The following is a 22,633-nucleotide window of genomic DNA, read 5'->3' on the forward strand; positions in this document are numbered from 1 at the left end:
GAATCTCTTTGGAAGAATTCATTAACCCCAAATTCTCTATGTAGAAGTTTAACTTTCATTGACTTCCATGGATTATCAATGAGTGGGTGAGATTTGGGCTAGTCATACTTGTAGAGCTTCTGCTATGCCAGAAGCTGTTTTTACTCTCATCTCTGAAGCCATGAGGCTATATTCTGAAACAGCAGATCTAAAACTGATGCTATTATTAATTTAGCTATTAAAGCTGTGAAAGTTAGAATTCAAAGGTAATGTGAAGACTTTGACAAGTAAAAATTTACATGTAAAGTATGAGATGTTGTTAGAACTGCTATTCTGTAGTCTTCCACAAGTATGAGAGACTCTTATTTAATAGTAAAGGTGGTCTTGTGGACGGGTGGAGCTTGAGACGAAAACTACATTATATTAATTCTCAAGAATGGGGGGAAAAACCATAATTTCCAGCTGTTTTAGCTTCTTTATGGTCCTTCTACACATAATATAATGAAACCTGAAATTTTTGCAAGGAAAAGGACTATGAGAAGTACATTCAAAAGACATTAGAAACAAATTGCAGTGATTGTCTCCTAGTAAAGGAAAAGAATATGTGATTTCAAAAAATGGGTTAAAATTGTTATACAAAATTTAATATATTTAACTCATTATATAGGAGATAATAATTGCTAATTCTTTATTGACACAGAATTTAAGCCCTGGTCAGTTTGTGTGTGTGTGCATGCATGTACATGTCTAGACATGTATACAAATACATACATGTTCATGTACATATGTATTTTATACACATGTATATATGCATGATTTCTTTGTTTTGGTTGATTTTTTTAAAAAATTGCTCCATGAATGATTAGAAATATAAATCCAAACTATTTACTTTTGTAAACAAAATGATGACTTCCTTATTTTCAAAACAGGTAATCCACCTTTTAGTGAAGCTCCAAATTTTGCTGATCAGACAGGAGTATTTGAATACTTCACCAATGTCGAACACATGGGGGACCATGCCTTTACCTTACGCCAAGTGGTCACTACGCGACCTATCACTTGGGCCTTTGATGCAGATCAGACGATCAGTATAATAGGAGATTATAACTGGTAAGTCAGTCGGTACTACAGGTGCTGGCTTGCTATCTCTGGTCCATTCTGAGGCAGTTCCAACAGTCAGTCTTGTGTTGCTATGTAGTGGTTGCTAAACATCTCTTTGATAGATTTGTGTTCTCATCACTTTTGGCAAACTACATTTCCCTCTCTGGGCTTCGGTTGCCTCATTTATGAAATGAGGAAGTTAAATTAGCTAGTCTGTAAGGTCTCCAAGTTCTCGCCGCCTTTGATTCTCTGATGACAAAATTGTAAATTCCTTCTTTTTGAGGAGAGAGAGCACACTTTAGGTCACTGAGATAGGAGCATTTTGACTTAAATGTGAAAATGGACAAATCCTAGAATGAAAAGTAACTTCTGATTCATCTGATAGTGGGCTCACAAGTACACATGTTTCATATTCTGTACATCGCATTTTATAGCTATTGGTCTCAGATTGCCACCTGCTGGATGAATTTAAGGATTGTGTTGATAATTCCTGTTGTGAAATTTAAGGTGAAATATTGTCCTTGTCTGGTAGGTGGCATTAGTAAGAGGCAAAAGCAGCTTTTATATTTAGGGTAAGTATTACAACTCAGAACTTTACTCATTGCATTGAGTCACGTGTTGTCTTCTCTACCTATTGTAATATTAAATCAGAGAGACGTGGTGTAAAGAGTGAGGAAATATAGGTTAAAACTCTGACATCAGCATTTGCTCCTCTGTGGTCATGGGGGTTTCCGGGTGAAAGGGATAGGATGGTTCTGCCTTGGTTTTTGACATGCATACATTCATATCTCAGCCTTCCTGGGACTTTATGCTCTTTTTTGGGAGAGGAGCATATAATCTTTCACCTTTGTGTCCCTAGTGCCAAGCTCTGTGCCTTACACCAATAACAAGTCCATCAGTCAGTCAGCCAACCAGTGAGTATCTAGTAAGTACTTATTTTGTTACAAGGACCATGCTAAGTATTAGGAATAGCTAGGCAATTGAAGTAAGTTATGAGTTGTACCAACAAAAAAATTTGAGATTTTTTATCCAAAGTGGTATAAACTTTTAAAAAAGTGAGTTAAAAGCTACTGTTCCCAGGTTGGGAAAGGAATTCAATTTGAGGCCACTAATTTGATCCAAAGATGCAAGCTCTTTTAATAAAGAGCTTATTGTATAGTCTGAAACTTAATTTTTCTATTCAGATGAAAAATATTTATTATGTGCCAACTATTTGGAATAATAATGTTATAACTGAGAGGAACCTTACATTTAATAAACATTTATTAAACACCAACTTTGTGTGGCAGCTAGGTGGTACAGTGGATTGAGGGCTGACTTTGGAGTCAGAAAAACCAGCTGGCTGTGCCAGTGGCCAGTCCTCGACAATGAGGGCACCCACTTCAAAGGGTTATTGTAGGGATCAAATGAGGTAGTAAAGTATGTTCCAAAAGTTGGAATGCAGTTTTAAACTGATAGAGCTTTAAAATTGCTTTCCAACTTTTGGAACACTGGATATGTACAGTACTTCACTATGTAAGTGCTAGCTACTGCTTTCATGAAACCTTTTCCAAACTCAATCCCATACTGATTTTTCTCCCCATTTGGTACTCTGTTGATGGATGGGTGGGCTAATCCTTGGATGACGTGCAGTTTATCACTGTACTTGGAGCTTTCCCAGCTAGAGTAGGACCTTCTGGAGCTCAAGATGCAGCTGCTGTAGATTTTGAGAGTCTAGGGTAGGAATGGGGAACCTGTGTTAACAAAACCTCCTTAACAAAAGGATTTGTTCTATGAAGTTTGGATTCAGTCAAAGGGCCGCACTTGAGGACTAAGAGGACCACCTGTGGCCTCGAGGCCGCAGATCCCTGACCCCTGTAGGTCCACCTCTGCATCACAACAAAGCATCAGAGTGGGATTTCAGTGCTATTGAAAGGCTGCATCTTGTGTTAAAATGATAGCGCATGTAATGTTTACTGTTTCAGGCATTGAGGGAGTGTATTTTAGCTGTGGAGCACACTGCACAAATACACAGAGGCAGAAGGGGGCAGAGTAAGATAAGGAAATTTGATTGCTGTTTAGAGTGCATAAAGGAAGTAACATAAAATCAGGCTGGAAGGGTGGGTTGGAGCAGGTGGAAGATTTCTGACCACAGGAATTACATGGTCAGCTGCAGCTTAGAGGATCTCTAAAGGATGAATTGGAAAGGGAGACCAAAGACACTGAGACCAGTGAAGAGGTTATTGTAGTAGTTCAGCCATAGATGGGGGGCTTAGGGCACATCTACTCTGGCTTCTTTCATCTTCTGTATGAGGGAATTGAGGCCCAGAGCAGTTAGATAAATTGTTGAAGACCACTAGCCAAATTGGCAGGGCTGGAACTAGAATCCCAGATTTATTTATCCCAGTCAGGGGTTATTTCTCTTGTACTGGGATGATTCCTGACAACTAGGAGTTGCTTATCTTAAATGATTTTAAACCTGTACCAATATAATCATAGTTTTGGAAGAGATCATAGAGACCTACAGGAGTGGGGAACCTTGAGGCCACATGTGGCCCACCTCTGATTCTCGTCCATCATCCCAACCTGTGCACCCCTCTGTGATAGTCTATGATATCATCAGTCCACTTCTAGTATTAATTTTAATTTTTTTATTTTCTTGTGAGGCAATCAGGGTTAAGTGACTTGCCCAGAGTCACACAGCTAGTAAGTGCCAGGTGTCTGAGCCCAGATTTGAACTCAGGTCCTCCTAACTCCAGGGCCAGTGCTGTATCCATGGTGCCACCTAGCTGCCCCCACTTCTAGTATTAAATGGGGAACTCAGGATCTTATAGCAGCCTATTCCATTTTTTTTCACACCTCTAATTTATTAATTGTAATTACAACATTTACAAAATATGTAGGAACATTTAGCCTGTTACTTTACACAGTAGCTTTTCAAAGTAGAAATAATAATTTCCTTATTGGAATGATTAAGAGGTTGAATTGTAAGGTTCCTTCCAGTTCTAGTATTCCATGATGCATGCCCTAGTCTCTCTACATAGAGAGAAACTTGCAAGCACAAATTACAATTTAATTCCCCTCTAAATAGCCTTCCTGCCTTGTGTTTCTTTTGCCTCTAGTTATTATTGTCATATTGCTCTTTTTAAAATATTACTTTCATCATATCACTTTCCTGCTCAGGAGCTTACAATGACTCTTCATTGCCAACCATATCAATTCTTAAGTTCCTGGTCTTGGCTTTCAAGACTGTCTATGAGATGCTCCCTTGCCAGATGTCCTTCAGCTTCCCAACTGTCCTCTAGCCACACAGTTCTACTTCCCACATAGACCATTACTTATTTATGTGTCTGTGCTTTTTTCCCCCACCATTTTCTTTGCTTTGAATACTGTTATTATTTCTCTTCCATTATGTAAATAGTTTTCCTGTCAAGATGTGGGTTACATCCCACCTCTTCCATGAAACCTTTTCTAAAGTTAATCCCACACTGATTTTCTTCCCTGTTTAGCACTCTGTCCAATAATCATTTCAGGGGGCAAACTCTTTGAGGGAGGGCTGAACCGCTGTTACATTTATGTCTATCTCATTAGCACCCAGCAGAGTGGTGAGCAAATAGTAGGTTCTCAGGAACTAATTACTGGTTTGACTAAGTTATGTTACAGCTTATTGCAGGCTAAACAACATATTTATGCCATGCAGATGTCACCTGTTTGATGTCCTGAGTACCTTAGTACAGTCCTCTAAAGTGCTCCATGCCTTTGATGTATAAGAATTTCTACGAGAGGCTGGTGTGTGGTACACACCTTTAATCTCTCCTACTGGGGAGACAAAGCTTTTAAGCCTGGGAATTCTGAGTTGCAGTGGGCTAAAGCCAATTGGGTTGTATGTACTAAGTCCAGGACCAGTATGGTGAGCCTGTGGGAGTGGGGGCCATCAGGCTGCCTAAGGAGGTTGGAAATGGGGTAGATCAAAGCTCCTTTGCGAAATAGAGTGAATTTGGGCCTGTAGCCCCTCCACCACTAGCCTGGTTGAGGTAGGAAACTCAGTCTTTCTTTAAAGGAAAAAAAAAATTTTCTATGAGACAATTTGGAAGGACTGTTGATTTTGTTGCTTGCATAGGTTGGTATAGGTTGGTAAAGAATAAATGGCTAATTTTAGAAATTGTTTGAATGGAGAAGGAAGTTTAGGGTGCTTATTTAAAGTTCTACTTAAGTAGATCAAACCTCATTTTCTAGAAAAGTACAGAAATAGTGCCACCAGTTGTAAAAGTGCTTCATTTTGCAGGAGACTGTCCCCCTCTCTTGTTTAGCTTTCATGGAGTACCAACAGAATAATTTTAGCACCCTGAGTAACTTTAACTGAAGCCGTGTAAAACTTTCCATCTTGTTAGCAGCCATTGATTATAATCAGATTGGCAACCAGAAAATTGCCTTTCGTTGCATATATCTGAACTCTGCAGCCTGAGTACCAAATTTACTTAGTTTATTGGCTGATATATATTTTTTTCTTTTGCTTTCGTCAGCACTACAGAGGAATTATGGCTGTGGAAGAGTGAGCTGCACTCTCTTCTATTTCATCCATTATCTGTAAAATTTCCTGATAAGTGCTGAATCCAGAATCACTTATTATGGGTTGTGATATGTGAGGCAGAAAAAAATTGTGTAAGGTCTCTCTCAATTTAAATAGATAGATGAGTTTATCGTGCTGTCTATGCTACTTGTGGTCCTTTTAAACATCTGAGTAGCAGGAATGAAGTAGAGAGTATGTACTACATAATTGATTAAATATAGTTTCTTCCCAGTAAGTTTACAGGTTAAATAGCAAAGAGAAATATTTTTATCCTTATACATACACTTGTAATTGTGAAAATTAAGATTGTTTTTGTCAAGGAGTTGTAGAAAGCCATAATTTGACACAGCTGAAAGGGGCCCCAGAGTTTACCTAGTGTATAATCTCTTTATATTACAGATGTGGAAGCTGGGACATTGGCTTTTCTGTAAAGTACTCCCTTCCCTCCATTTGTTATTGTAATGTTGAGGTGATTTTCTTAATTGCAATTTCATTTTGAAGATACTGCTTTAGTTTTATTTTCCTTTAAATTAAATAGTCATTTCTAGTGTGTGAACCGATAATTCCAGGACCAACACTCACCTACCTACGGTGTCTGGGATATGATGAGAGCTTAATAAATACTTGTCTGTTGGTCGAAGATCATCAGTAAAAAGGGATTCTGAGAGCTAGAGAAAACCCCCACTTCATTCTGGTTCCCCACTTTCATTCTTGTCCACCTTACTCAGAATTTCATTGAAAAAATGTCATTTGTTTGCCCCTAACCTCACAGTTTGGAATACTTGTTCATCATTAAATAGTATATGAATTAATTTCAGAGATAATATAATTTGGTTTTTGGTCATTCTTCACACACAATTGAATAAAGTGATTGCAACCATGCAATTGTCCCTGGATGGTCTAAAATAAACCTAGGGAGAGTTCATTGTGAAAACTATAGTTATTCCAGATTGTTTAAAAATGTTTTATTTGGGGGGGGATGAGTTTCATTGATGTCTTTTTTTTTAATATCATTTGACATTTCTTACCTCCTTCTCTGATTAGCTGTGCCCCACCTCCCACCTCAAAATTGAACCCTTCTTTGTAAAGGAGAAAAGCAATGAAGCAAAAGCACCCCAAACAGTGATCATGTCTGACAGTATAACCAGTATTTAGCCTAGTCGTACCCCCAGGCCTCTGCTCAAAGGTGGAGTTTATATTTCATCATCTGATTTCCAGGGCCGTTATCTTTTTTTTTTTTATAAAATTATCTTGAGTTTGGCTTCCTTTTTTATTATTTAAAAAATATATTCTTGGAGAATTAGTGACTAGATTCATGTTTATGTTGTTTAAAAGGGGAAAGGAAGTCAGTAAGCATTTATATAGTGCCTACTGTGTGCCAGGCACTATACTAAGTGCTTTATGATTATTATCTCATCTGAGTCTCAAAACAACCGTACAAAGTAGGTAATGTTATTATCCCCATTTTATAGTTGAGGAAACTGAGGCAAGCAAGTTAAGTGACTTGCCCGTGAGTGTTTATAGGCTAGATTTGAAGTCTGGTCTTCCTGACTCCAGAACCAGTGCTCTATCAGCTACACCACCTAGCGATCCATTTAGGATGTGAGACAAAGTTAGCTGCCAATCAAAGCTTTGTTTCATGGGATTCCCTAGCCCAGACCTGTACAGCGTGGCAGTGGGTAGGGGCCAAAATTAAAATAGGCTAACCTTCTTCAGGCCACGAATAGATTTTTAATGGCTCACTTTTCAAGTAAAGATATAATTATTAATGACTAACCATTTTGCAAATAAACCATATTGAAAAAAGGGAAATTTCAGTTAATATCAAATAATTACACTTATTACTTAAGATTTTTATGTATCATGAAATCGTAGGCTAGAGGCATACTGACAACGGTTGGTTGCTGTGGGTCATGTGACAAACGAGAGTGCGCAGTGGCAACCCACCCACCAAGTTACATGACAGTCACTATTGTGACTAGCCGAAGGTGGGTTAAGCAGGGTGTGGACAAAGCACTTGTTACATCTTTACTTTCTTTTACATCTTCTACATTTTTCACAGGCCACCTGAAATCCTTTGCGCAGGCTGTATGTTGTTCAGGCCTACCCTAGCCAAAGAATTCTTTACCAGTGCTCAGTCTCCTGGTTGTGATTCTATCCAGAGCAGATTCAGCTTTTTACCCAGGACCTATGTACTTCTAACCTTTCCAGAGTGTTAGAACTTACAAGAGCTAGAATCCAGGGTCTCCTCCTTATCAAAATGTGGCTTCAGAGTAGGACTTCACAGAGGAGTTGCAAAGCAGTCTTCTACTAGTTTGTACCTTCCTTCTGGACCCTTAAGTCTGGTTATGTTTAAAGGTAAATACTTTTCTACAGAAACAATGAATTTATTTGATTTAGTTCATATGAAAAATGGCAAAAACTAAAAGAGCAGAGGAATTCTGGTATCTAGCCTCCTTGAGGCAGCTAGGTAATGCAGTAGATGGAATGTTGGACATTAAGTCAGGAAGACCTGAGTTCAAGTCCTACTTTAGACATTTATTTGGTTCTGTGGTCTTGGATAAACCACTTGGATAAATCACACTTCTGTCTGCCTCAGTTTCCTCATCAATAAAATGAGAGTAATAAAAGAACCTACCTCACAAGAGTAGTCAGGGTGAAATGAGATCATTATATATATGTAAAGCATTTTTCAGATCTTAAGGTGCTATATAAATATAGTTATCCTTTCTACATCCTGGGAGTTAGGGAGGTGGCACCCCTACAATCCGGAAAATCTGCACAAAATCTTTTGGCCCTCCCTTTGTACCAGAGAAGAAGTCTGAATTTTTTTTTTTAAAGAGGTTTTGATTAATATATTTCTTTTTTAGTTTTCAACATTTATTTCCACAAGATTTTGAGTTCCAAATTTTCTCCCCATCTCATCCCTCCCCCCACTCCAACATGGCATACATTCTGAATATCCCTTCTCCTAATCTGCCCTCCCTTCTATCTCTCCACCCCTTCTCTCATCCCCTTCCCCTTTAATTTTCCTGTAGGGCAGGATAGATTTCTATGTCCCATTTCCTGCATATCTTATTTCCCAGTTGCGTGTGAAAACAATTTTTTTTTTAACTTTTGTTTTTAAAACTTTGGGTTCCAAATTTTCTGCCTTCCTCCCTCCCCACCCACCCTCATTGAGAAGGCAAGCAACTCCATACAGGTTACACATGTGTAGTCATGCAAAACACTTCCATAGCAGTCATGTTGTGATCTGCCCTCCCCTCTATCATTCCCCCTGCTCTCTTGTCCGCTTCCCTCCCTGTTTTCCCTTAGGGTAAGATCATGGCTTTCAGGTAGTCCAATAATTGTTAAATTCTCTCTCCTGGATCTATTTTCCAGGTCAGTTGTTTTTCCAATAAGATATTTCACATTGTTTTCTATTTTTTCATTCTTTTGAATTTGTTTTACAGTGTCTTGATTTCTCAAAGTCACCAGTTTCCAATTGCTCAATTCTAATTTTTAAGGAAGTATTTTCTTCAGTAAGCTTTTGGACCTCCTTTTCCATTTGGCCAATTCTGCTTTTTAAGGCATTCTTCTCCTCATTGGCTTTTTGGACCTCTTTTGCCATTTGGGTTGGGCTATTTTTTTTCAGTATTTTTTTGGGTCTCCTTTAGCAAGCTGTTGACTTGATTTTCATGATTTTCTTGTATCTCTCTCAGTTTTTCCTCTACTTCTCTTACTTGCTTTTCAGAATCCTTTTTGAGCTCCTCCATGGCCTGGGACCAATTCATATTTTTCTTGGAAGCTTTGGATGTAGGAGCTTTGACTTTGTTGTCTTCTTCTGGTTGTATGTTTTGATCTTCTTTGTCACCAAAGTAAGATTCTATGGTCTGACTCTTTTTGCATTGCTTGCTCATGATCCCAGTCAATTATTTGAGTTATAAACTCTTTGTTAAGGTAGGGCTCTGCTTCCAGTGTGGAGAATGTACTGTCCCACGCTTCAGGGGTTGTGTGCAACTGTTTTCAGAGATACTTCTAGGGACCTGTAAATTTTCAGTTCTTCCAAGGTGCTGTGATCAAGGGCAAGGTTTTTACTCCTTTCCTGGCCTGTGCTCTGGTCTATAAGTGACCACAAGCACTCTTTTCTGTCTGAACTTGAGGAGGATTTCCTCTCCACCGCCACAAAAGTTCCACCATGCCAGCGCTTGTCCTCGCCCCAGGACCACCACCCAGAACTGTGACCCAGATCTAAGCACTTGCAAAGCAAGAGAATCCTGTATCAGCAAAGAGATACCTGCAATCCCTTCTGATCAGCCATGGATTCCCCATCAGTTTGTGGGCCTGAATCTCAGGAAGCAGCCGCTGCCCCAGGGCCGAGCTTGGGTACTGGGCCTCAGACTGCACTTCTCACCGCAAACACAGAATTTTCCCACTGACCTTCTAAGTTGTCTTTGGCATTCATGGGTTGAGAGGTCTGGAAACCGCCACAGCTGCCCGTGATTCAGTCCTCTGAGGCTTGCTCCAGGTTCACTGTGGCCTGCGCGCCTTTGCCGAACTGCGCTCCTCTCCCAGCCCAGCGCGATATACCTTTCCCGTCAACCATCCTGGTTGTCTTGGGCTGGAAATTTGTTTCACTCTGTCTTTTTGTGGGTTCTGCTGCTTTAGAATTTGTTTAGAGCCATTTTTTACAGGTATATGGAGGGGTTTGGGGGAGAGCTCAAGCAAGTCACTGCTTTTACTCTGCCATCTTGGCTCCTTCTTTTTCTTTTATGGGGTGTTTACACTACGTTACTATAAAATTTGTGTTAAGTATTTGGTCATAAGCTCTGTGTTGTCTGCTGGCCTTTTCATGTCATCTGTGGTTTCCACAAAACTCCCCCAGAATTAACGTAATATTTAATTTCTTATGATGACCCCACTGCATGTCAAAACCATGATGGGGAAAGTCGTGATGTGGAAGGGATAACCGTATGTTGTAACTAGTATTATTAGTAGTGTAATTAACTACTGGATGGCATTAACTCTGGGAAAAATGCCACTTCTACTCAATATAAACATAGAAGTAAATGCTTCCATGATACATTTAATTTTTATTTAGAAAAATATAATTTTGGTGGGAATTAATATTCAATTTTGTTTTCTAGGAAGAATCTTGTAATAAGTTGTGATGTCTACATAGAGGTGCTATCTGTTGGTGGTGTGTTCATTGCTGGAAGAGTTAATAAGGGCGGGGCAGTCATTCGAAGTGCCTTTGGAATTTTCTTCTGGATTTTTGCAGATGGGACTTACCAAGTTACAAATGATCTTGGTAAGTAAATATTTATTATGTCACTTGATAAACAACTGTTTATTGACTGTTGTTGCTTAGTTGTTTGACTCTTTGTGACCCCATTTGGAGTTTTCTTGGCAAAGATACTGGAGTAGTTTGCCATTTCCTTCTCCAGCGCATTTTACAAAAACTGAAACAAACTTGTTAAGTGACTTGGTCTGGGTCACACAGCTAGTAAGTGTCTGAGGATGGATTTGAACTCAGGTCTTTCTGACTGCATGATGAACTTAGCATAGGGCCTGGCACATGGTAAGTGTTTAATAAATGTTTGCTTCACCCTATTTTTTTTTCTTCTTATGCTCCCCTTCAAGAATTTCACAGTTTAGACAAACTGACCTTGCTTTCCTTACTCATAGTATCCATTAATTCTCCCATCTCTTTGCCTTTGTAGTGGCTGTCCCCAATACCTAGAATGTACTGCCTGATGTCCTGCCCCTTAAAATCACTTAATTCCCTTCAAAATTGGTCATGTAGATAGAGTGAGCAAATTGAAGACTGTAAATGAGACCAACTCAAGATATCAAAATATTAAGTACAGAAATCAGCAAGTCTAACTAAATAATTATGACTTTAGAAGACATTTTTCATTCTTTTCAGAAAATAGTAGATCCTCTAAAAAAGAGAAAGCAGAATTAGAATACAGGCTGAAAGAGACAGGAGAAAAAGTAATGGAAGAAAAAAATTTTAAAACACCAAATAAGATTAGAAGGACATATGAACTTGAATACTGAACTTGAAAAATTGGACGCGAAGAGATCATCTAAGAAATACAGGTCTTTCAAGAAGAAAAAAATCAAGCAAAAGAAAACCCAAATGCTGTACCAAAAGAATAATGGCCAAATAGAGATTTAGAATATCCATAAAGAACCCCTCATATTTAACTGATAAAACATCCTAGTAGAGCTTGAGAACTGCCAAAGGAATAATTTATAAACCTAGATAAAATGATAACATCATTCATTTGGTAGAGCAAGAAAGATCCAGCAAGATAAATAATGGATAAAAGGTAGAAACGAAGGGCACATTAGCACTTCTCCACCACAGAACTATATTATCATGCAGCAGCCAACAAAATATTTTGGTATTGGTTAAAAGAGAATTGATAAATGGGACAGACCAGACTAGGGAAAACCAGATTAACAAAATCAATAAATTAGCTGTCCTGATGAAGAAAAAGAGAGTGGAAAATCAAATTAACAAACTTGAATTGACAGCGAGCAGAGAGGAAATAAAGTGTAACATATACAGTTATACTCCAGAAAACTTAGAGTTCAAATGAAATTGATAAATATCTACAAAAATATGGAAAACGCATATAATGTGTGTTCAGTATGTATCGGACCCATCCAAATATCGCTTCTAAACACAGTAAACAGCTAGAAGTCTAAGACTAAGGAGCTTTGTTTATTCATCTTGCATACCTAACACAATGCTTAACATTGAGTTGGTTCTCAATAACGATTTCGTGAGTAATGGGTAAATCTGATTTTTCTCCCAACTAGACTGTCAGTAACTTGAAGGCATTTGAAATATTTGTTAATATTTCTACATTAAGTTACAAATCTATAAATGAAGCTAGTTAATCATTTCATGAAGGATCATTCCTAAAGGCAAGGATTAAATGTCCTGTTAAGATCCAATCCTGACTCTTGTTTCTGTGACTTAAGTCAGAAGAAAAATAATTCATCCACATGCTCTGTTTTTCTTTTGCAGCTCGATCGTTTGTAATAAAGAAAGGATTTGCTAATGTCAAGGCTAGAAAATGGTACACCCTCACTCTGAATATAAAAGTAAGTAATGCTGTTCAAAGTGCTCACAGCTAAAGCATTCTTTTGTGACAATAAGAATAATAATAATACTTAATATTTATGTAGCACCTACTATGTGCCAGGCACTTTTGCTAAGTGTTTTACAATTATTATCTTATTTGCTCCTCACAGCAACCGTGGGTGGTAGGTGCTATTATTATCCCCACAGATGAGAAAACTGAGGCAGAGGTTAAATGACTTGTCCAAGGTCACACAGCTAGTATTTGAACTCAGGTCTTCCTAACTCTAGTGTTTTATCTACTGCGCTGCCTAGCTATCAATAGCATCTCTTTATTACTTTAATTACTTATTTTTGCCAGCGAAGAGTAACATTGGTACAAATAACAGGAAACTGGATAAGCTACCTAGTTAGGTTGGTACTGAGTGGCTGCTGTACATTAGTAAACTCTGTCCCTAAGATGTCAGGGAAGAGCTTTGGGCCTGTATGTGAATAGTTTTACAGTTGATGCTATTTTTTAGCAGAAATTTTTTTGTTTTTTGATATTAAGGAACTACTTGTTACTAGAAGTAACTGGGCGTTTATTTTTCCTACTTATGCAAATTATAGCAATGAACTTCCAGGAATGGGCCATCACTTTAAGTTCAAAAACTGGCAGTTTCCAAAATAGAGGTAGCAAAGATTTTGTGTTAAAACTGGTTAATATGGGGAGTTTACTTTGAATATCATGAATTGTCTTGCCAGGAAGCATGGAAAGGAGTTTAAAATAGGGAAAATGCTACTACACTTTAACAATGACTCCTCCTCCTGCTGCTCCAGCAGCACTTGTGTGCCCCAGGCATAGTGCTAAATACTTCATAATTATTTTATTTGATCCTCACAACAACACTAGGAGGTAGGTACTATTATCATACCCATTTCATAGATGAAGAAACTGAGGCAAACAGGTTGAGTGACCTGCCCAGGGTCACTTAGCTAGTAAGTGTTTGAGGCTAGATTTGAATGGAGTTCGTAGAGGCTTTTTTTTTTTTAATTAATTAATTAATTAATTAATTTTTAGTTTTCAACATTCACTTCCATAAACTTTTGAGTTTTAAATTTTCTCCCCCTTCCTCTCCTCCCCCCTCCCCAAGACAGCGTGCAATCTGATATAGGCTCTACTTATACATTCATATTAAGCATATTTTCACATTAGTCATGATGTAAAAAAGAATTAGAAATAATGGGAGGAACCATGAGAATGAAGAAACAAAACAACGAAAGGAAAGGAGAGCAAATAGTATGCATCCATTTGCATTCAGACTCCATAGGTCTTTCTCTAGGTGTGGATAGCATTTTCCACTCTGAGTCTTTTGAAGTTGTCTTAGATCCTTGCATTGCTGAAAAGAGCTTAGTCTATCAAAGTCAGTCATTGCATAATGTGGCTGCTACTGTGTACAGTGTTCTCTTGGTTCTGCTCATTTCATTCAGCATCCGTTCATATAAGTCTTTCCAGGTTTTTCTGAAGTCAGCCTGTTCATCATTTCTTATAGCACAATAGTATTCCATTACGTTCATATACAACTTGTTCAGCCATTCTCCAATTGACGGGTATCCCCTCAGTTTCCAATTCTTTGCCACCACAGAAAGAGCTGCTATAAATATTTTTGTACATCTGGGTCCTTTTTCCCATTTTTATGATTTCTTTGGGATACAGACTTAGAAGTGGTATTGCTGGGTGAAAGGGTATGTACAATTTTATAGCCCTTTGGGCATAGTTCCAAATTGTTCTCCAAAATGGTTGGATCATTTCACAATACTACCAATAATGCATTAGTGTTCCAGTTTTCCCACATCTTCTCCAGTATTTATCATTTTCCTGTTTTGTCATGTTAGCCAGTCTGATAGATTTGATGTGGTACCTCAGAGTTGTTTTGATTTGCATTTCTCTAATCAATAGTGATTTAGAGCATTTTTTGTATGACTGTAGATAGCTTTAATTTCTTCCTCTGAAAACTGCCTGTTTATATTTTTTGACCATTTATCAATTGAGGAATGACTTATAGTCTTACAAATTTGACTCAGTTCTCTATATATTTTAGAAGTGAGGCCTTTATCAGAGACACGGGTTATAAAAATTGTTTTCCAGCTTTCTGTTTCCCTTCTAATCTTGGTTATGTTGGCTTTGTTTGTGTAAAAGCTTTTCAATTTAATGTAATCAAAGTGATCTATTTTGCATTTCATAATGTTCTCTATCTCTTGTTTAGTCATACTTCCTTTCTCCATAGATCTGAATAGGTAAACTATTCCTTGCTCTCCTAGTTTGCTTATGGTATCAGTCTTTGTATCTAAGTCATGTACCCATTTTGACTTTGTCTTGGTATAGGGTGTAATATGTTGGTCTATGCCTAGTTTCTGCCATACTATTTTCCAGTTTTCCCAGCAGTTTTTGTTAGTGAGTTCTTATCCCAGAAGCTGGAGTCTTTGGATTTATCAAATAGTAGATTGCTATAGTCATCGACTGTTGTTTCTTACATACCTAACCTATTTCACAGATTCACCACTCTGTTTCTTAACTAGTACCAAGTAGTTTTGATGATTGCTGCTTTATAATACATTTTAAGATCTGGTACAGCTTGGCCACCTTCCTTTGCATTTCTTTTCATTAATTCTCTTGATATTTTGGACTTTTTGTTCTTCCCGATGAATTTTGTTGTTTTTTCTAGCTCTGTAACGTAAAGGCTTTTTACCAGTAGGCTAGTCTAATGGTGATTCTTTGGCCATAGCAATCCATGAGGGAAAAAAAAAGAAAATACAGAATGGCTCCCAGTTTTCTGTTTTAACAATAAGATTGTGTTCACTTTAAAAGCGATTTTGGTTTTTTGGTCTATTGTATATAATAAAAGTCTAAGAAAATTATTTCCTGTGATAATGTGAAAGTGGCAGAAAAGGGTACAAAGTGTCTTGAGAATTACAGGTTTTAAGCTCTATAAAATCTATCTTCTCTGTTGGTACTCTAAACATGAAATCCTTGTCTGTTTACTGGTAAATGGACGTGGTGCTATAAGAACTGAATCATACAAATCTTGACATTCTTACTGTGAAATCTAGATGAAAGAAGACAGTTACATAGCTGAAAGGAAGTGTGGCTTATAGGTTCTCCATGGAGAGAGAAATTTTTAAAAAATTGGTGAAATTGGTTTTGTTATATCCACAGGGACTATAAGAAAATCATTCCATGGACATCTGGTCATCTTCTCTTGTGGTGTTTGTGATGAATATTTGCAAAAATACTGCCATGAAGAATTGTAGCTTATATACCATAATAATCATAATCATAGTCATAATAGTGGGTATTCATATAGCACTAAAAGGTTTTTGCAAAGCACTTTATAAATATTATGTCATTTAATCCTCACAGTAACCCTGGGAGATAGGTGCTGTTATTACCCTCATTTTACAGATGAAGAAACTGAGTCAGACAGAGGTTAAGAGAATTTACTCAGGGTCACACAGCTAGTAAGTGTCATAGGCAGTCTTTGAGCTCAAATCTTCTTGATTCCAGGTCCAGCACCAGCCATTGTGCTGTGTAACTTCCTGTTGCATGATCTGAAGGGGTTGAGAAAATTATATGAATTTGGAGGGTCAATAAGACCCTCCAAAGATAAGAACAATAGAGGAAAAATTGGGAAAAGAAATGAGACTGTTGCAAGATAATTATGAAAAGAGGATTAACAGCTTGGTAAAAGGCACAAAAAAAATACTAGAGAAAATAACGCCTTAAAAAACAGAACTGGCCTAAATGGTAAGGGAGGTATAAAAAGTCATTGAAGAAAAGAACTCCTTAAAAAGCAGAATTGGCCAAATGGAAAAATAAGTACAAAAACTCATTGAGAAACTGATTCCTTAAAAATTAGAAATGGGCAGATGGAAGCTAATGACTCCATGAGACTTTAAGAAACAATAAAACAAAATCAAAAGAATGAAAAAATAGAAGAAAATGTGAGCTATCTGATTAGAAAAACAATTGACCTGGAAAACAGATCAAGGAGAGATAATTTAAGAATTATTGGACTACCTGAAAGACATGATCAAAGAAAGAGCCTAGACGTCATTTTTCAAGAAATTATAAAGAAAAACTGCCTCAATGTCTTAGATCAGAGGGTTAAATAGAATTTGTTTTGTTTTGTTTTGTTGTTTTTTAATTTGTTAATTTTCATTTTTAGGCAATTGGGGTTAAGTGACTTGCCCAGGGTCACACAGCTAGTAAGTGTCAAGTGTTTGGTCTGAGGCCGGATTTGAACTCAGATCCTCCTGACTTTAGGGCTGGTGCTCTATCCACTGTGCCACCTAGCTGCCCCGGGTTAAATACAATTTGAAAGAATCCACTGATCACCACCTGGAAAAGCATCCCAAAATTAAAACTCCAAAGAATATTATAGTGAAATTCCAGTGTTCCTAGGTCAGGAAGAAAATATTGCAAGTAGCCAGAAAGAAACAATTCATATATCACGGAGCCCTAGTCAGGCTCATACAGGATTTATAGGCTTCGACATTAAAGGAATAAAAGGCTTGGAATATGATATTCTGGAAAGCAAAGGAGTTAGGATTACAACCAAGAATAACCTACCTGGCAAAACTGAATTTAATCCTTTAGGGGGAAAAATAGGTAGACTTTGAAGTATTCTTGATGAAAAGACCAGAGCTGAATAGAAAATTTCACTTTCAAACAGAAGACTCAAGAGAATCACAAAAAGGTGAAAATGAAAGAGTAATCATAAGGGACTCAATCAAGTTAAACTGTTTACATTCCTATGTGGGAAGGTGATACATGTAACTCCTAAAAACTTTATATTGGTTAGAAGGAGTCTACATAGACAAAAGTCACGGGTGTGAATCAATTATCTTGGGACAATCTCCACCCAAAAAAATGTAGGGATGAGAAAGAGGGATGTACTGGGAAGGAGGAAGAGAGGTAGAATGGAGAAAATTTTCTCACATAAGATGTGTGCAAGGAAGAGCTTTTATAGAGGAGGGAAAAATAGGCTGTTGGTGGTGGGAAATGCTTGAAACTCTAATCAGAACTGGTTCAAAGAAGGAAGACTATGTACACACTCAGTTTGGTATAGAACTCTGTCTTTGCCAATAAGGAAATAGGTAGGAAAGAGGATAAGAGAGATGGGGTAGGGGTAGGGCAGTGATTAAAAGGAGGGCAGATTAAGGCATGTAGTGATTAGAAGCAAAACAGACTTTTGAGGAGGGACAGGATAAAAAGAAAGAGAAGAATAAACAAAAGAAGATGGGATGGAGGGAAATATACAGTTATTAATCATAACTGTGAATGTGAATGGGATGCACTAACCCATAAAATGGAAGCAGATAGCAGAATGGATTAGAAACCAGAATTTAGCAATAAGTTGTATACAGGAAACACATTTGAAACAAAACACTCAGAGTTAAAATAAGGGGCTTGAATAAAATTTATTATGCATCTGGTGAAGTAAAAAAAAGCACAGATAGCAATCATGATCTCAGACAAAGCAAAAGCAAAAATAAACCAAATTAAAAGAGATAATCAGGAAAACTACATTTGGCTAAAAGATACCATAGACAATGAAGTAATGTAAAATTTTTTTACAGCAAGTTCCTCTGATAAAGACCTTATTTCTCAGAGTAAATTTATACAAAAAAAGAGCCATTCCCCAATTGATAAATAGTCAAACAATATGAATGGGGAGTTTTCAGAAGAAGAAATAAAAGCTGTCTATGGTCATATGACAAAAATGCTCAATCACTATTGATTAGAGAAAGGAAAATTAAAACAACTCTAAGGTATCACCTCACCCCTATCAGAAATGGCAAATGCTGGAGGGGATATGGGAAAATAAGTATATTAATGAACTATTAATGGAGTTGTGAACTGGTCCACTGGAGAACAATCTAGAACTATACCCAGAAGACTATAAAACTGTACATACCCTTTGACCAGCAATACCACCACTAGGTCTGTACCCAGAGAAATCAAAGAAAAAGGAAAAGGACCTATATGTACAAAAATATTTATAGCAGCTCTTTTACTGGTGGCAAAGAATTGGAAATTGAGATGATGCCCATTAATTAGGGGAATAGCTGAAGAAGTTGGGCCATATCATTGTGATGAAGTGCTATTATGCTATAGGAAATGATGATAGTAGTGGTTTCAGAAAAACATGGCAAGACTTATATGAACTGATACAAAGTGAAGTGAGAAGAATTGTGACATTACTGTGTATAGTAATAGCAATATTGTAATGATTATCAATAGTGTTATATGATGATCAGTCATTACAGTGATCCAAGACAATTCCAAAGGATTCATGATGAAAAATGCTGTTCACCTTCAGAGAATCAAACTCTTGAGTGCAAATTGAAGTATACTTTTCTTGCTTTTTTTTTTGAGGTTCGTGTGTGTGTGTGTGTGTGTGTGTGTGTGTGTGTGTGATTTGTCTAATATGGAAATGTTTTGCATGATTTCACACGTATTATTGATGTGTTTTTTTGTTTTCTCGGTGGGGGAGGATTGGGACAGAGGGAGACAATCTTGAATTCAAAATTTAAAAAGAATGTTAAAAATAAATAACTTAAAGATATTCAGTTCAAGACATGAAAGTATTGATTGGCTGAATGCTGTTTGCTGAATTACGAGAGATGATGTAAGCTTTCATGCTAAAATGAATTCCATAGTGGTTTATACGTTTTGGCATTGCAGCCTCACACAGCAACTCCTTATGGGCAGTATTATGGCCTATTAGAATGTGAGCCTCTTGAGGATGGGGCTGTTTTCATTTTTTCCCCCAGTACTTGGCACATTGTAAGTGTTCAGTAAATGCTTTTTCGTTAAAAAAAATAAATAAAAGCATGCTGTTCAGACTGTGGGATTTGATCGTTCTTCTGTGTTCTCTGCCCTAATCAGACCTCGTCTGGAGTATTATGTTCAGTTCTGGGTGCCACATTTGAGAAAGAATATTGTTATTGTTGAATCCATCCAGAGGAGGGTTACTAAGTAGAGTTTTGAAATCATGTATAGGAAAGTTGGTTGATCCTGAGGTTATTTAACCTGGAGAATAGGGGAAGAATAGGGGTGAGGATAACTCTTCAGATACTTGAAGGTAGCTGTCTTTTCGAAGAAGGAATTATACTTATTTTGCTTGGCTCCAAAGGCCAGACTAGGAACAGTTAAAAGAGAAGATTTTCACTCAGTGTAAGGGGAAAATGCCTTAATAATTGAAGCTGTCCAAAGTTGGAATAGGCTACTTTGGTCATCAAAGAAGTGAGTGACTTCTCTATCACCAGAGGCCTGACTTCAAGAGAAGGCTTGCTGGACATGTTGTAGGAGATAAGAGTTCCGAAGATCCCTCATAACTCAGAGTTCTTCATTCCATGAAGTTAATTGATTATGCCTTTCTTCACCTTGCTATTCTTAACTTACTATTTGGAATAATGGCCCTTCCCTAAGGTCTTTTAGCATATCAAATGGTAGTGAGTCCTAGTTTTTGGTGATAAAAGGCTAATTGGTAGCCTGTAGATATGCTACTGGTCCTTTGAATTAAAATGAAATTATTCACAGTGACTAGAAACTAATCTATTAATTATCAGTGTACAGGAAGATACAAAAACAGATTAGCACATAAACACGAGACTATGAATTTATTTTAAATACTTTTCTTAATTTATTGTGTAATAGGAGAGCATTATACTTTGTTACTAAATTTGACCCCAGTTGAATTGTTAACTATTTTTTAACTGTTAACTATTTTTTAAATTGATGAAATATTGAAGCAGTTCTTTCACATCAAATACTATATATGAGAGATCAATCAATCAGTCAGTATTTATTAAGCATCTGCTATGTGCCAGGCACTTAGATCTCGATGAAGAAAGTTATCTGAAATCCTTTTTTCATTTAATTTTGACCTTTGACCTAAATTTTGTTAAATTTTACTTTGTTATGTAGAAATTCATTGATAAGCATAACAACTAGCTAGGTTAGCTACTGATTATATTAAATTTTTATATAGCATTAATGAGAAAATATTTGTGAATATATAGTAACTTTTTCTTTTTTTTTTGGACAGGGCTCTTCTGTGGATGTTATACTAGATAATTGGCTTCTCTGGAAAGGTAATCTGCCCTCATATCCGCAGAATGGTTGGGCAGCAATTGGAACACGTACCTTTGAGTTTGCACAGTTTGACAACTTTCATGTAGAGGCTATAGATTAGAATTCTTGAAACTCTCAGATAATGACTCCTCTCTCCTCCACACTTCTTTTGAGTTTGGAATCAAAGTCAGTTCCTTGAGGATTTTTGAGGCCAAAAACATTGAAGGAATTTGTTTTTCATACTTGATACTACTGTATATTTTATTTACTTTTTTCTTATAGTTATTCTAATTTTAAACATCACATCATAGATTATGTATTACTTCCTTTTCTTAACAATTTTGCCATTGAGATCTCACAATGATTGTATTCTGATATTGAGGGAATTGGATCCTTTTATCTGGTTTGTAATTAGTTATGTGGTTTGTGTACTGAAAGATTTCTCCATGTTGTGTAACACTAATAAACATAACTTTAAAGACTTATTTATTATTGTTTGACATACATACATGTGTCACATACCATGATGAAATAAATACTTTTTTCACCTTCAAAGAATCTTTTGTCTCCACCAAATAGTCTCATGCAATGCCCAGGGGAGCTTCAAGGGCAGTGTTTTATGGATTACCATGGTGTTTCATCCTTACATTCTGAATGGACCTTTAAAAAATGGTGATGTAAACAAATACACAACTGTTTCTAAAATGCCTTATTAGTAAGCTACTTCCCAAACTTTCTTCAGTCAATAATAGAAAAATGAATAGATAATTTGGGACCTTGATGATGTAATATTGCTCTTAATTACCTTTTTTTAAAAAGTTACTTTCCTCACTGTTGGTGTAGCCAATATTTTTGCTTGTGGAAAGAGGGGGAGAATTATGTCTTGGCCTATCACACAAAATGAAATTGTTGAATGACTTTTTGAGTCATTACACCAGTTGAAATTTAACAACTCTTTAATACATTGATCAGTTTATATTTGAAGAGTGCTGCATATGCTTTTTATATGATATAATTTGCTTCTAAAAATTGGCACTCTTTTTAGGAACATCTCAGTTACTCATGTGGAATATATTTCTTATATTCCAGAAGAAAAAATAAAAGTAGGTTCTAGGAGAGGTTACATGTGTCATCTCAACTACAAAATGAAGAGTTCCAGGGATGGGGGCACCTGTAGCCTCTAGGCCACATGTGACCCTCTAGATCCTCAAGTGTGGCCTTTTGACTAAAACAAATCCCCTTAATAAAATGGGTTTGTTCTGTAAAACTTGGACTCGGCAAAAGGCTGCACTTGAAGACCAATAGGGCCACATGGCCTCAAGGTTGCAGTTTCCCCATCCCTGGTTAGACTTAGGTGCATTGTAGAACACCTTTTAGCTCCAGAAAGCTGAATTGCTCTTCTATACTAATTTACATTTCACTGATTTTACATTTTTTGATGATTTGACCCTGGCTAGAGCCTTTCATCTGTGAAGAAAATGTTTGTTCCTCAAATTTGAAGGCTAAACAAAATTTAGGATGAATGTTTTCCTGATTAAGATGAACTCTTTAGAGTTTCCAGCTTAAGTCACGAAGCCTTTCCTGATTACTATTTTTCCATTGATCTCTCTCCCTCTCTCCTCAATGCCTACACCATTATAACTATAATATGTCATTGGGTATCTGTACCCTGCCTTATATAGTTTAATGATGTAAAGTCCTTCAGCTGGTTTTTAGGCTCTTTGACAAGTCTTACTGCTCTCTGTGTTACCCCTAGTAGTTAGCGATGTATGAATAGTAGGTACTTGGTAGATGTTCAATTGTTGGT

At 37.1% G+C, this 22,633-nt stretch overlaps 1 protein-coding gene across 1 annotated transcript in view; it reads left to right on the forward strand.

The window, feature by feature from the left end:
* Positions 1–22,049, forward strand: part of GALC (galactosylceramidase) — a 68,751-nt gene extending 46,702 nt beyond the window's left edge. Inside the window, exons 14-17 of the mRNA XM_027844987.1 lie at positions 909–1,089; positions 10,756–10,919; positions 12,654–12,730; positions 20,801–22,049. Of these exons, the coding sequence (XP_027700788.1) occupies positions 909–1,089; positions 10,756–10,919; positions 12,654–12,730; positions 20,801–20,947 (569 nt within the window). The 3' untranslated portion in view covers positions 20,948–22,049. The remainder of the gene's footprint in view (positions 1–908; positions 1,090–10,755; positions 10,920–12,653; positions 12,731–20,800) is intronic.
* The last annotated feature ends 584 nt before the right edge of the window (positions 22,050–22,633 follow it).

Source organism: Vombatus ursinus, unplaced genomic scaffold (assembly GCF_900497805.2).
Source record: "Vombatus ursinus unplaced genomic scaffold, bare-nosed wombat genome assembly UNPS02014945.1, whole genome shotgun sequence".
Taxonomy (NCBI): domain Eukaryota; kingdom Metazoa; phylum Chordata; class Mammalia; order Diprotodontia; family Vombatidae; genus Vombatus; species Vombatus ursinus.